Source organism: Ochotona princeps, chromosome 2 (genome assembly GCF_030435755.1).
Source record: "Ochotona princeps isolate mOchPri1 chromosome 2, mOchPri1.hap1, whole genome shotgun sequence".
Classification (NCBI taxonomy): domain Eukaryota; kingdom Metazoa; phylum Chordata; class Mammalia; order Lagomorpha; family Ochotonidae; genus Ochotona; species Ochotona princeps.
Genome location: NC_080833.1, coordinates 91,688,075 through 91,703,272, shown reverse-complemented (window position 1 = coordinate 91,703,272; position 15,198 = coordinate 91,688,075). Strand labels below are relative to the sequence as shown.

Sequence of the window (15,198 nt, the reverse complement as noted above, 5' to 3'; positions counted from 1 at the left end):
CTGACTCTAACTCACGTCAGTGTGTGCTTGACCTGATCTTGCCAAGCCTGCCTCCAGACTCAGCTCACACATATGCCAATGGGTGCTATAGCCCAGACTGGTCTAGCCTGCTCCCACCCCTGGTTCTTGTGCTCACTAGTGGGGAGTTCCCCAAGTTCCCCTACTAGGTCCACCCCAGTCCAGGAACTTGTGTGTGCTATTGGGTGCTGCTCCCCAGACTAACATGTTTGGCCCTCAATCCTGGCTCTCACTAGTAGCCTGATTGGCCCACAGTCATTCTAGCTCTCACTGAAAGGTGCTATAGCCTAGCCCAGCCTGGTCCACTCCCAGACATGGCTCTCATGTGACTCAGTGGATGCCATGGCCGACCCCAGCCTGTCCCATACCCATTCTGGCACTCACAAGCACCAGTAAGTTCTGGAGCCTAACCCAGTTTGGCCTGCCCCCAGGCCCAGCCCACACATGCTGATGGGTGCTGCGGCTTTACCCAGCCTGGTCTGCCCATTAGCTCTGGCTCTTGCACTCACCAGTGGGAGCTCAGCCCAGCAGGGGAATCCCTAGAGTTCCCTTACTAAACCTGTTCTCAGCCCAGGATCTTGCACTTGCTGGTGGGCATTGCAGCCTAATTCAGCTGGGTGTGGCCCACACTCCTTTCTGGCTCTCTTGCGTGTTAGCAGGAGCTAAAGCCTGGCCCAATCTGGCTTATCCTCAGACCCAGACCACACAAATGCTGAAGAATGCTGCAGCCTTGCCTGTCCTGGCTCACCCCAGTTCTGGCTCCTGTGCCCCGCAGGAGCCCTGGAGTTTCCCAACTTCTTCTACCAGGCCTGTTCCCAGTTCCGTATCTCATGCTTGCTAGCGGGGGCAGTGTCCCTGCTTGGCATAGTCTACTCTCAGTCCTGACCCCTGAATGTGCTGGTGGGTGCTGCAGTCTACCCCACCAGGCCTTCTCCCCAGCTCCACCTCCCATGAGTGTCAGGTGAGTTCCGCAGTCCAGCCTGGCTGGGCTGGTCACTATCCCCAGCTCTCCATATAAACTGGGGTTGCTGCAGTCCCACAGAGTGGAACCCATAATTCCCTTACAGAATCTGTCCCAGATGGCAGCAGGTACCTGTAGCCCAGCCTAACGTGGCCCACCATCTGCTCCAACACTCATGGGAAGGTACTGCAGCCTTGTCCAGCCAGGCATGCCCCCACACGCAGTTTTCACATGTGCCAGTGGGCACAGGCAATGCTACTTAGCCCAGTCCAGGTATCCTACATGGGCGGGTGCCTTGGCCTGAGATACGCCCTCACTTCCCCCCTCCAAATCACTATGCCTCAGTTCTCTCACCCATCTGTAAGTATAGTGGCCCAGTCTGTGGAAGACCCTAACAAGGCATCATTCACTGTCAAACATGCCCTCAGTTGCTCCCGTTCCAATATGTCCCTAGACCCCTTCCCAGGGCAGTCAGCAGTGCTATCCTCCAAATCCAGGGCCAGGGTGGCATATCCTGGGCTGGTGAACTCTTATTATTAAAATACTAGGATTTGGCACCATGGTGCTACTGCTTAGGCCACTCATCCCATATGGGTGCTGGTTCAAGTTCTAGCTGCTCCAATTCCTATTCAGCTTTCTACTGAAGCGCCCAGAAAAGCAACAGAGCATATCCCTGGAACCCAAGTGGGAGAACCGGTGGACTCTCAGGTTCCTGGCTGTGGCCTGGTCCAGTTCTGGCCATTGTAGCCATTTAGGGAGTGAATATGATGGAAGATATCTTTGCCACTTTGAAACAAATCTTTTTAATGAAAGGAGGAAAGGCAAGTATATTTGGTAGTTAAGATGCCAGTAATGACATCCATGTCCCACATCAGACTAGCTTAGCTTAATATCCATCTTTGGCTCCTGACTACAGATTTCTGGTGAAACAAACTCTGAAAGGCAGTAATGAGAGCTCAAGCGATTGGGTTTGCATTTCATGTAGTAGACAGATTGTTCCTGGTCCTGGCTTTGGCAACCTGATCCTGGCCATTGCAGAAATTTGAGGAGTGAACCAGTGGATGGGAGCTCTTGGATTTACAAATAATAATGAAAACTAAGAACATCTCAGCAGCCTGAAAGGTTTGTGAATGATCTCAGCCACAGCAGAGTATAATCTCATAACGCATACTTCCAAAGAGCTAGCAGGTTCAGAAAGCTGATCTTAAATGAGTTAAGATCATCTTAAATGATCTTAAGAGAATTACGTTAGCTACGTAATTAATGCCATCTTAATTGTCAAAACGGGTAATATTACTCAACAGACCCAATAGGAGACAATGCACATAAAACAGCTGTTCTTGTAATGTGAATTCACCTCAAAGCTTTGATGACTAAATGTGCAACTACCCTGAAATCCTCTTTTCAGAAATATTTTGCAGAGCAATGGATGCTCACAAATTGAGATATTGAGAGGACGGAAGCCAACATAATTCAGAGGGGAAACAGCTCTAAGGCCTGAATTCAAACCTAAGTGTGCTAATAGAATAAGAAAATTAGAACCAATTTAGTAAATAGTCACGTGTCTGAAAACAAAGTCTAGAATGAAAACGTAGTTAAAAGGTAAAGCTGAATGCAATAGTTCAAGATGCTGCTTGGGGGTCTGGTGCAGTAGCTAGCAGCCAAAGTCCTCGCCTTGTATGCACCAGGATCCCACATGGGTGCCAATTCTAATCCTGGCAGCTCCACTTCCCATCCAGCTCCCTGCTTGTGGCCTGGGAAAGCAGTCGAGGATGGCCCAAAGCCTCGGAACCCTGCACCCGTGTGGCAGACCTGAAAGAGGCGCCTGGCTCTTGACTTCGGATAGGCCCAGCACTGGCCCTTGTGGTCACTTGGGGAGTCAATCATTGTATGGACAGATCTTCCGCTGTCTCTCCTCCTCTCTGTATATCTAACTTTTCAACAAAAATAAATCTTAAAAAAAAAATGCTGCTTGTGATGAATTCAGCATGTTGGTTTTTGGGATACTCGACACCACTGTCTTCAAAATTTCTTACAGAGGACCAGGCAACTTGTCTTCCAATAGCTAAGCCCATGATGTTTGTGAAGATCCTCAAATGCCCACCAACCAGGCTGGGCTTGAAGCTAGACGTTAACTCCTCCACACCTCACACATGGAAATTGGTTCTATGTACTCAGAGCATCTGTTTTTCTAGTTATGTCAGCAGGAAGCTGGATTGGAAATGGGCAAGGACTCAAGCCAGCAACATCACAAGCAGTAACTGAACTCACTGTGCCACAAGGCAGGCTTCACAAGCTGTTTCCACTTGAATCACTTGGGATGTTGAAATGTCACTCATGTGCCTGCCTTTGACTAATTCTACTGACCTAAAGAAAGCAATTCAGCTTCAGAACAGCCAGAACCAGAAAAAACCCAAATGTGATATACTCGCTCATACGTGCAGTCCTCATGAGGACCTTCTTGAAGTAACTTTCTACACACATTGTGACAGTATTTCAAGGCTCACTTATTGCATGAATACCTGTAAGGCCCATTGCTTAACTTTAAGTGTATCTCCATTACTGCAGTGAGCTGAAAAGGTACTTCTTTCAAGACTTGAAATCATTTTTTTCTGTGTAATATTAGATTAAGTAAGCCTCAATTCTAATATTTCCAATGGACTATACTCATGGTCTTATTTCCTAATAGACTATGCACCCATTATGAAATGTGTTTTACGCCAATTCTTATGATGGGAGACTTTTCACTCTGAGCAATAATTTCCTTCCTCCATTCAAGGAGCCCCTGGGTCCCATAATTTACCCATAAGATCAAATATTTTCATGCTCTGCAGGTGGCCAACATCACCATCATGAACTAGTCTAGCCATTGCTTGAGCCTACACAGTGACGTCACTTGACAATTTCACCAACTGCCAATCAGAAATTAAATTCCCAGAGGACAACTCTTGGAGTAGGAAATTGTCTTCTAGATAAAAATAACATCTGTTGCCATTGAGGTGCTCTAAAGAACTTAGGCTTCTGGCCTACATCCTGCTCACCCCTAAAGACTGTGTATTTGAACTCAGCCTTTAGGAACCCTAGGGAGCACCAAAGTCCTTGGCCAGCTTAGGAGCCCCTTTGAAATGGTACACATATTATACGTTTTTATTTTTTCTAGACAAAATTTGTAGTTTTCAACCAACTCCTGAAAAGGGAGCCAGAACTCAAAGGTTTAAACTGTCTTAGGGGAACTAAGGCACAGACTACCAAAAATCAAGTAGCATTCAAATGGACATTTTATATTAACATCTTAAAAAAACGGACACACTAGCCCATCTGTAGAACTCAATTGCAAATTAAACATTAAAAAACAAGTGCAAAGGTTATCAATACATGGAAAGGTGAAATCATTTGAGTACAAAAACCACATGGAGGTTGCTGGTTACATTTTTATGAAAAGTTCTTCAAATGTTTCACATTGGAAAAACTAACCCTGAGTTATCTTTCACTGCCACTTTCTTTCCAGTCTTTTCAGGAAACCATTCTCCAAATAAAAACCATCCAGGTATTTGGCACTAATAAGCATTATTCTCATACCAACTGTAAGCAAACAAAATTAAAAATGTCTTCAACTCTATCTGAAATAATTTGTCTAAACATATCACTGTACTAACATTTCTAGTGGAATTATATCCAAAGGAATAACACCCCAATTTCAGTATGCTTTAGCACAAAGAAACAGGTTTTTCCTATTCCTAGGTATCTATAGACAATTTATTTGATGCTCTATTAAAGAAGGAAATCTACTCTTAAGAAAAACGTGTAGCATTTCTACAGATGAATTTCTGCATTTAATGGCATTTTTCTGAAGCGGGGTTAGGTACAAATAAACGCTAGGCCCATGTCTGAGACTCCTGACAGTGGTCTGATTTGATCTGCCTGGGCGTCTGCCATGTGGGTGCCCAGTACCATCCTCAGCTGGCATGTCTGTACACCAGGAAATCAATGCATCCATACAACCTGCCATGCTGTTCCTACCTTCTGTTTCAAGGAAAAAATGGATCAACCATTTTCTTTGGAGTCCAAAGTTTGTTAAGTATCAGTGTACACTCCAAGTGAAATTGTAAGCACCTTTGATGTGGAACAAATAAAGCACGCACTCACTACAGTGACACAACATTCACAAAAAACTATCAATAGGATCCTATTAAGAATCAGTTATCACACATTTCTTTAAAATTCATCTGTTGTCTAGCGTGCCAAGTTATCCCTCTACATAAAGTGCAGCTCTATTGACACTTTATCCTCATCTACAATAAAAATACATGTTAAAAATGTGAACAAATGGGGGAAAAGTCAACACCCAGGATAAAGGATTTAATCCAGTATTTATTCCACACTCATGATGGTTCTCAATAATCAGAATACAAGCCATAAGAACAATCTATCAAATAATCTGCTGATAGTCTTAAATAATGCACTGCAGCATTACTTTTAATACTCCTCTGTTCTAGATTAAATTTAAAAACGCAAACAGCAATCTTCATAATTAATAAAAAGTTTCAAATTTTAAAAAAGGACACTATATATCAAGCTGTTTCATAATTTAAGTATTTTCCATTTAAAAAATGCTCTGGAAGCTTGAGGCTTGGGTCTGTTTCTCTGTTCATGTGCCCCACTTTCTCCCAATCACATATTAGTAATGGGAAGCTGCAAGAATGCTAGGCTTTAGACATTAATTTTTTTCCTTTAATATAGTATCTTAAAAATCTGAGGAAGAATTCAAGGGGGAAAAAGAGCACATGTCATGTATTTCTTAAAATAAAAAAGGAAAATTAAGTGAATAACTTTAGGCATACTAACAGTGTCCCTTTGAGGTAGAATGCTAAAAGGACTTCTGATCAAATCACAGCCTAATTTAAACCTCTGCATCAGAAACTAACTACTCATAAATTCTCTCCAGGGTAACTGTGGAGAATATTAAGTATAACATATTAACAAGAGCCTTTCAAGATAATATACATTGGACAAGAATGTTAATCCTACAGCTGCTGCTTTCATGTACATTGAAAGCACTGAATTCTCCTATAATAGACAACCAAAATTTCCATTTTCAAAGTCTTTAGCATTCTATTATGAAAAGCACAGCCATGCTAAACTTCAGTACACAAACCATAATCCCACACCTAGAAAACAAAAATAGAGTTAGTGGCAGTTTATTGCCTTATACAAATTTAACCAACGTGGCAACCATGCCAATGGAATTAAAACATTTTCAGGACATATGTACAGACTGTACATTTTTAAAAACAAACAAAAATGGAAGAACAATCTGTGCATTATGTATCAAACTGAACAACTGGGTGGAGACATCAATGCAATAAATGGGATTACAAAGGCACTTCCCTACACAAAAGAGGAAATGAAAACGCAGCCTACAGGGAGCTTGAAAGAGTGCGTAACTACTGCACGATCTCAACATTCGGGAGGAAAAAAAGATTTAACCAAACATTTAAAGGATTCAATGTGATCCACTTCAAAAAGTTTTCACACAGTCTCATCTTTGTTCTTCTGTTGCTTTTCTTGGCTCTCCCGTTCTATACTTTGGCTCCTTCCACGATCCTGTTTGTCTGACTGGTCCTTACTATCACCGTAATCTCGTTTGTGGGAACGTTCTTTGCTTCTGCTACGCTTTCTAGATTTTTCTTTGCTGGGGCTATGTTCCCGTTTCTTTGATTTTTCAACACTGTCAGTTCTTCCTTGACTGCCGCTTCTACTTCGTTTATTCGATTTTTCTTTACTTTCATTTTTATGTTTACTTGATTTTTCCTTGCTCCTGCTTCTACTTCGTTTCCCTGCATTTCTACTTCTACTCCTGCTTCTGTGTTTCCTTTCCCTACTTCTACTTCTACTGTGCTTTTTCTCTTTCTTCGAATCTTTTTTGTCATCTCTGTGCCGCCTCTCATCTTTGTCTTCTTTATGTTTCTTCTCTTCTACCTCACCCCTGCTTCTCTGCTCCTTGGACCGTTCTCTCGACCGTTCCCTTTCCTTTTCTCGGTCGGCTCCTCTTTCCTTGTCATAGTCTCGATCTCGTCTTCTACCTCTCTCATTTTCTTTCTCTCTTTCCCGATCCCTGTCCCTTCTATCTCCTTTCCTATCACGACTTCGACTGCGGCTTCTATGTCTGTCTCTACTCCTGCTCCGTCTGCGGTCTAACCCCCGATCAATACTTCGGGATCTTCGCCTTTCTTTTTCCCTTTCTTTGGCTTCACGCTCTAGACGCTGCCGTTCTTTTTCTCTTTCTAATTCTCTATCAAAGCTAGAAGACCCATGGGCCTCTCGATGATGACTCCTACTTCTTGATCTTCTTGGAGACCTCCGTGGAGTCAGTGATCTCCTTGGAGACCTGTAACAGTAGAAGAGAAAAGGAACTTCAACGAATAAAGTCCAAGGTAAAAATCTCACGGTAAAAATTGATCAGTATTACTCAGGTCCCCAGCTTACGTACATGATTTTTCATTTACAGACGTATAATTTTGTCGAAAACACCATGAAAGAAAATGATCTTTTCAGGGTAAAGTTGGCAAACTAACAAAATCAACAGTATAAACAATATTTCCCAAGAACTTGCCATTAACTTCCAGTAACCACAAACTCTGTAAGAAAGCATATTAAAAAATAACATGAGCTACCTTGAACGTCTGCGTTCAACATGTCTGTCTATTTCCTCAGTCCCTTCCTTCCCATCTTTCTTGATTTTTCTAGGTCGAGTTTTAATCTGTTGATCAATATTTTTCTGAACTGGAACTGGAATTCTTGGAAACAAGGTAGAAAACCACTCCAGTTTTGTAAGAAAAGACCGCAGCATTTCTCCAATGGTCATTACACAGCCTCCACCAGCCTTCACATCTAGGTCCTACGAAACACAAATGATATCCTAGCCGTCAAAAAAAAAGTATTTTGGCATCTATATGAATATTATAAAAACATTACCATCTTTGGAATCTCAAGTACAAAAGAATTCTAACAGAATTCAAAATTCTGTATCCTAATCTGGTAATGAATGATACAGAGAAATATCTGGGCTTAGTGTGTGCATGCAGGTGTAGCCTTTTGGCCGTAAGGGAACTGATCCCACTCACTTAAGATATGAAAAGCCCCTTACATGACTAACTGTGTGGAATAACTGACTTTATTTACAATCCACATCATTAAGCATGTGTTCGTGAACATATCTGCACACATCATACCTAACACTATGACCTAGCTGCACATGAATGACTATAGATAATCTCCTGTCTAAAGGTTATCTGTTAACATCTAATATAAAATGAAGCCCTATTAAAATTGGAAGCAATAGCAAACCAACTGCCATGAAGCAGTGAGGTTTCTAATTTAGAGTTATGCAGAAAATAAATAAATGAACAAATAATTGGAAACGCATAATCCATGATGACCATTGTCTCTGAAAAGGGTCATTACCGCATGAAGGCCTTCTTGCTATGCCCTCTCACAGCTCAGGACATGTTAGTCAGCTATTGTCAGTCCCAAACCTATAGTGCAAGCACACAAGGAAAGTGAGATTTGTTATCTAAACAGGAAAACAACAGCTAAAGGTAAAACTGCTTGCACTCACACACATTTAAGTGTTCAGATAAACAGTATTTCCAAATATAATCGCTGCAGATATCTAAGGAAGAAAACAATAAGTTAGCTTATAAAGGATCTCAAGTTTGCAAACACAATTAAAAACATTAAATAGAATCATTCAGAAACAAACCTAATACAACACCAATTATGAAGAGGAACACTGCTTTTTAAGATGGGAGAAGGGATTTGGTACTAAAAATAAAACAAGTCTCTTCTGAAGAGAAAAAACTCTTTATAAAGTTTGTGATTATCTTCTCTAATACCCCTTGTTTCTCACATGTTACAACACCACTCACTAAACAGAATAAAATCAAAATTGTCCACTGCTAAGAGTTCCCAGATGTGTGTGCAGTAACACACCAGTTTCTATTAAAAACGTCCTTTAATTCAACAAATCTTTTAAACTGTTAGACTATCAAAATACAGTACTCAAAGTTGGCTTTATTAGTCTTAAAATATAAAGTGATGGTGAGACTTGACATATGAACTATACAGCTTGCTATCAAGCACATTTTGAAATCCCAGTCTTCCCTAAGCAAATTAGTACAAATAGGATGTAAAACTGACCCAGGCAAGTTTCCTGAAGCAATTCTTCTTTCTTAAACATACTTAACTAGAACAGGATGGCAAAATACACTTAGAATTTTTTAAAACATTTCAAAAATACGTATAGGGAACGGAGGGTCATAGAAATAGAACTAAAAAAAAGTACTTAATTTTGTCACTTAAAATAGATCACCTGGACTGGCTACTCAAGTCACACCAATGTTCAGTTCCACACTTCTGTTCACGTAGGAGTACATGTATCCACAGGTCAGTGTGAAGAACTGAAGAGATGCAGAAGGGAAAAAAAAGCTACAGCTAGTGTTCTATTTGTCTCTACCTCAACCTAAACAATGCCTCACCCCCAAAAGTCACCGTATATAAGTGGGGGCCTGCGTGATAGCTCAACTGGCTAAGCCTCTGCCTTGAAATATCAGCATCCCATATGGGCACCAGTTTGTGTCTCAGCTGCTCTACTTCCCACCCAGCTCCCTGCTTATGGCCTAGGAAAGCAGTGGGGGATGGCCCAAAGCTTTAGGACCCTGTACCCTCATGCAAGACTCAGAGGGGGCTCCTGGCTCCGGACTGGCTCAGCTTTGGCAGTTGTGGCCATCTGGGGAGTGAACCAGCAGATGGAAGATCCTTGTTTCTCCTCTATGTAACTCTTCAAAAAAAAATAATAAATCAGCCTTTAAAAAGTTACTATCAGCAGTATTAAGTCAGGATTAATACAACACTCAGAACATAATTAGGAAAACTTTCAACAGCTACTAGAATACATTTAAGCAGTTAAATGCGTGAGAAAATTTAACCTAACATCTATAAAATCCGCCACATCTTAGTAACAATAGCATTTCTAAAAGTATCTAACTGAAACTAACTCAACCACAGAAAAGTATGGAAGACACTGAATCTCTAATAAAGGTTATTAAAAATAAGAAGTAATCACAAGAAATGTATCATTACCCTTGCTGACATACCTCTTCATCATCAAGGAAGGATTCAAACCAGTCCCACAGATCTGTAGGTGGCTGTGTATACCTAGGATTACATAAGATTTGTTAAGTGTATATCAATTAAAATGAAATATTTATTAGACACAGATAAATGTATGCTTACCTTATATACATAAAGCCAAGGGCTCTAATATATGGTGAATCTGTGTGTGTTATTAGACCCATCACTTGCTTGCGAGTCAACTTCAATGTAAACAACTTGTATAAGAGACAAAATGCTGTAGAAACTATTCCTCCTGTTCCAACACCTCGAACCTTCAGGGGAACAGAATTAAGAACAAGCAGCAAAACAATGAATATATATTTAATACCAAGTAATCGGTTAATCCTGCTAGCTATCAATAACCAGCCATAATCCAGTACTAACTATGGAACATAATAAACCTTTTTTCCCAATCCTTCTCACTTTTCAAGTTTAAAATTTGCTAATAAATCATCTAAATGTCTAACCAATCATTTTCTAAATATAAACTTGTTTAAGAATCACAGAAAAACTGAAAAAAAATGCACGTACTTCTACTTACCCCTCCGCACATCCCAGTCTGGCCAGCTGTTTTCCTGCTTCCTTTCTCCCATGGTTCAACATGTGTGACCTGAAAATAGAAAAGAGGAGCACAACAAACATTCATGCTTCAGATTTTTTAAGGCTCTGATTAAAGTAAACCCAAGTCCACAACAGAGCAGCTCTTCCAATCTATGTTATGTTTACTCACATTGAATAAGTAAGTCATTTTTGGAAAAACTGCTTAGACATCTAAACAGTACCAAGAGAGACACTAGGGTTTAACAATCTGTAACAGATTAGCAGAGCGGAAATCTGATCACACCAGCTTACAAAGAGCTCACAGTTACCCAAGTCAGTCAGGCAATTTCTAGTCTCACACATCAATATGCAACAATATTTCAACTCTGCATCTTATAAGTTGCTTTAAAAATACAAATCCTCATTCTAAAATAATTTAATCTCCACCCGAACCTTAAAAGTACTGAGATAAGATTTTAGTTAGAAAGTTTTAAAAACAATCAAGTTTTCATCTAATTTTATGTCCCAAAATTTGCATTATAAAGGCAAATGACCCAGAAGGAAGTTTGCTAGAAAAAGTTATTTGATATAAAATTATGTGTCCTTTCACTTCAGCATCCTTTTCCCACAAGGATCAGGCTAATTTCTGATTAAAGGTGAAATTACAAAGGCCACACTACAAAGATCTTTCTTGCTGTAATTTATTTTCAACCTAATTATTTGAACTTACCTAGTTTTTACTCAGAATATCAATGTCAAAATAGTGTAAATAGTCATTAATATATACCAAGTCTAATCAGTGAAAAAAATCATCGTACTACGAGGAGCTCCTTATAAGAACAATTCCTTAACTAAAAATAGTATTTTGACTAACACAGAGCCCCAGTAGGGTCTTTTGTATTCACCTTTCATCAACTTGAAAATGACCGGTTCTTCCATTCATTTCACTCTACTACAGCTAAAACCGTATTTCCACCAACACATGGCAACACTTCGCAGTCCATTCAGTGGCTTTAGGCCAAAAAACACGCACTTAAATTTGAGTACTACAGTATTTGGCTCCAGGACTCTGGTAGTACTCTAATGTTTCCATTCTCTAGCTTTCCACATAAAATTCGCTTCAATTCCTTAGGGCTAGTCCAAGGAAGGAGTGGGTGCAAAACAAACTACAAAACCTGAAGCCTACAGATTTTAATGATTAACTGATCCAAACACAATAGTAATAACACCTGGGTTTTTAGTCTTACATCTGAATTTAACATAATTCCTGGCAGGATCAGACTGTTTCTAAACATTTGAAACTTGAAAACAAACCTTTCCCCTACTACATTAACATCTAACATTGTCATAAAACAGCTCGCTAAGAAGAGCAGGAAGCCCATTTTCAGGTGTTGCAAGTCTACTGCGGAAAGCTAAGGGTTAAATACTATCCACCAAACTGAACCATGCTAGAAGTCTTACCTTTTAAAAGCTTAAAAAGTAAAAACCACCCTGGCTCTTGGACTACAATTAGATTTCCTACAGATTCTGTAAGAGAATACCACACACATGTGCATGTATATGTATTTGTGTACTTCATATAATCCCAAAGTTAAGTTGTCTCCAAGATATTTTCTACAAGAACCTCGCCCCCAGAAAAGATAATCTCATCACTTAACTGGGGGTGAAGAGAACAGCCAAGAACTGTGCTTTTGTTCATATTTCTACGTATACAAAGAGATGACAGAAAATACCGGGAGGCAGTCTATCTCAAGTTTTTCCGTGTCAGTATAGACAAAACGGACTGTATCCTGGAATGCCCTAGCTGAAACAGTTGAAGAGGCTTAAAACTATTACTAATAATCTTCAAAACGTAAATTAACCTTCAGAGGCCTGGAAGATATCTTCAAAACAACAAAATTTGGTAGAAAACCTATCTAGTTGGTGAATAAAAGACCGAAACCAATGGCCAAAAACCGGGGGGAAAAACCCAAAAACAAAAACAAAAACCCCAAAAATCTCATTAGCCGTTCATTGTAACCAGGGAAATGCATTTATGGCGATTGAGCATGATTAATAGTGCATACCTCTACCTGCGACCCTGGGCTGCTCCGAGCCTCGCTGCAAGACTGAGTCAATCCTGCTAACGAAACAAGAACTGAGACAAGAGTGCAGTGAGGAGGCGCCAGGGGAGCTCCCCAGCACCGACCCTGCCGCAGAAGCCCAGGGCCCAGAGACGTCTAAGTCAGCCCAACGCACTGGTGGCTGAGACCTCTTCCTCCTAACTTCCTGCTGGGGACATTTCCAGGCCTTCTCTGCACCTCCTTGCACTGGCTCCTCTCCGCCCTCGGCCCTCCCCACCCAACCCCGACACGCACACGGCACTGACCATTTCCCAGTCTGCACATGAGGCCAACTCTCATGAGCACGCCCTGGCCCGGGGGGAGCGCGAGAATCAAGTACCAAGGCTGGCGCTCGGCAGATGCACGTCAAAAGGAATCATTCTCAAAAAAAAAAAAAGTTGTAAACTGCAGAGGCTTCGGTTACCCTCGTCTTCTCTCCCTCCCACCCCTCCCTACCCAACTCCCGGGAGGGGGGTGGGGGGTGGCGGGCTAGAGTTTGGAGAAGGATGAAGAGCAAACAGCAGTGGCCTCTCTGTGCCCTCCAAAAAAGAAAAGAAAAAAATCTGCAGAGGAAACGCAGCGGGCGACTCCGGTCCGACCCCCTCCCCGCCCTCCCACCCACAAACCCTCCGGTCTCGGGGGGCCGCCTCTGCCCGTGGCCTCCCGACCGCCCCCCAGTCGTCTGGCGAACTCTTCACCGCCCGCCCCACAAAGCCCAAGGCCTAAAACCGCTTCGTACCTTAAAGTAGATCTCGTCCACCACCTCGTGGTAGGTCTTGAGCTCGTACAGCTGTACTTTGAAGTAAGGCGACGACAGGATGTTGGTGAGGATCATGGGGTTGAGGTTCATGGTCTTCTCGTTGCCCCAGAGCGGCAGCACGTTGCCCTGCTTGCCCGAGATGGCCGGCTTGGTGCCGCCGCCGCCCTGCTGCTGTTGCTGCTGCTGGGCCGCGGCCGCCGCCGCCTGGTGCTGCGGCTGCGAATTGCCTGTCAGCGCGGGGCTGTTGTTAGCCATGTTGCGGCGGCAGGAAGGAGGGAGGGAGGCGGGAGGGGGAGGGGACCCAGCGCGGTCTCTCTCTTCGGGACAACGGTCCGGGACCCTACTCCATGGAGCGCCGCCGGGAGGGCGGGGGAAAGGGGAACCGACTCGCTGTGCCCCCGCCGGAGGAGGGAGGGCAGCCGGGACCCCGAAGAACGGACCTCGGGCGACAGCGGACGCCCCGAAACGGGCCGCGAAAACTCCAGCACAAGCCGAGCCGGCGGCCCGGGGAGCGCGATCTCTTCCGCCAACTGCCCCTGGGAACAAGATGGCGGCCAGGGCGGATGTGACGTCGCACGCCCCGGCGTGCCGAGCGGGGCTGGCGGCCAATCTGAGGTGCCCAAGTGGGCCGGAGCGACCGCCTTTCCGTCCCGCACGTTCCCGGCCTGCGGGAGTCGCTACGGTGGCCGTTCGTGCCTTGAAATCTCAAGGCTCCCCCTTGGGGCGTGAGGGACTCGGGGAGGGCAGCGCAGGCCCGTTCTGTACGCGTCCGTGTTTGGTTTCTCGAACAAGCAGAACAGTATTTTGCGCATTCGTAGCTCTTGGACTTCATTTCCCCGTTTTTAGATTCCCCAAAAGGGATGATGGTGTGGCTCGGATCGGGTCCCACTGCCCCGGCCGCCTTGGAGTGTCTGACTGGAAGTCTAAATGTTATTTGATCCCGAATTTAGGTAACTGTAAGATTAAGATAACATCTTAAGAGCTGTTGTAGGCAATGAAAGAACTGCACCGGTGTGACACCTAACAATGTCTCAGCAGCTGGTCAGGTGCTCTTTCCCCCTCCAGTTCTTCGGATCGATCTGAGTGGTAAACATTGGGTTAGGTGCAGTGAAGAGAGAGAAGGAGGGGTGGAAAATAGGTGTTTAAAAAATGAGTCAGCATCGACCTCAGCTCTCGAAAGCTGGCAGGAACGCTGCAGAGAAGCTGCATGGTATTGGGTCATGGAGAAAGCATTGCAGAGGACGCAAAAGTTTTCCCCAGGGGAGTGAGATTGGGTGGTTACGTGGCAGAAAACAGCCTGGACAGGGATAGAAGCAGCAAACACTAGTTTTATTAGAGGGTAAATGTGGCCCTGGACCAGAACTTGTAGATCTGCAGGTGAAAGAGTGTGGGCTGGGAAATGCCTGCCATGGGAAGATAAAAACCATTAACAGGCACATCCAAGTGTTAACAATTACTTTCTCCGCCGAGAAAGTACCCATCGTAAGGTCTGCTTTGAGATGCAAATATTTTCTGTCTCTATCCATTGTCAACCAAAAACGCTAGAGTCCTCCCCCAAACCGCTCCCTATCCTACTCGGGAACCTTGGATGACTCATCCCACAACATCCTCATTGCCCATACCCAGTGACCTTTTTCATTCAT

General features: G+C 43.2%; 1 protein-coding gene across 2 annotated transcripts; it reads right to left on the bottom strand.

The window, feature by feature from the left end:
- Positions 1-5,330: 5,330 nt before the first annotated feature.
- Positions 5,331-14,130, bottom strand: PRPF38B (pre-mRNA processing factor 38B). Of its 2 annotated transcripts, XM_058659855.1 has the most exons (9): positions 13,996-14,130; positions 13,535-13,782; positions 13,062-13,176; positions 12,760-12,812; positions 10,695-10,763; positions 10,274-10,425; positions 10,135-10,195; positions 7,654-7,877; positions 5,331-7,367 (listed from the first exon to the last, which is right to left on the bottom strand). In XM_058659855.1, exons 3-9 carry the CDS (start codon positions 13,093-13,095, stop codon positions 6,509-6,511), a joined length of 1,452 nt encoding a protein of 483 aa, XP_058515838.1. In that variant the 5' UTR covers positions 13,096-13,176; positions 13,535-13,782; positions 13,996-14,130; the 3' UTR covers positions 5,331-6,508. The 2 variants fall into 2 exon arrangements, with proteins under 2 accessions (XP_058515838.1, XP_004582044.1); XM_004581987.4 differs by lacking the exons at positions 12,760-12,812; positions 13,062-13,176 and having other exon boundaries at positions 13,535-14,108.
- Between the last annotated feature and the right edge of the window lie 1,068 nt (positions 14,131-15,198).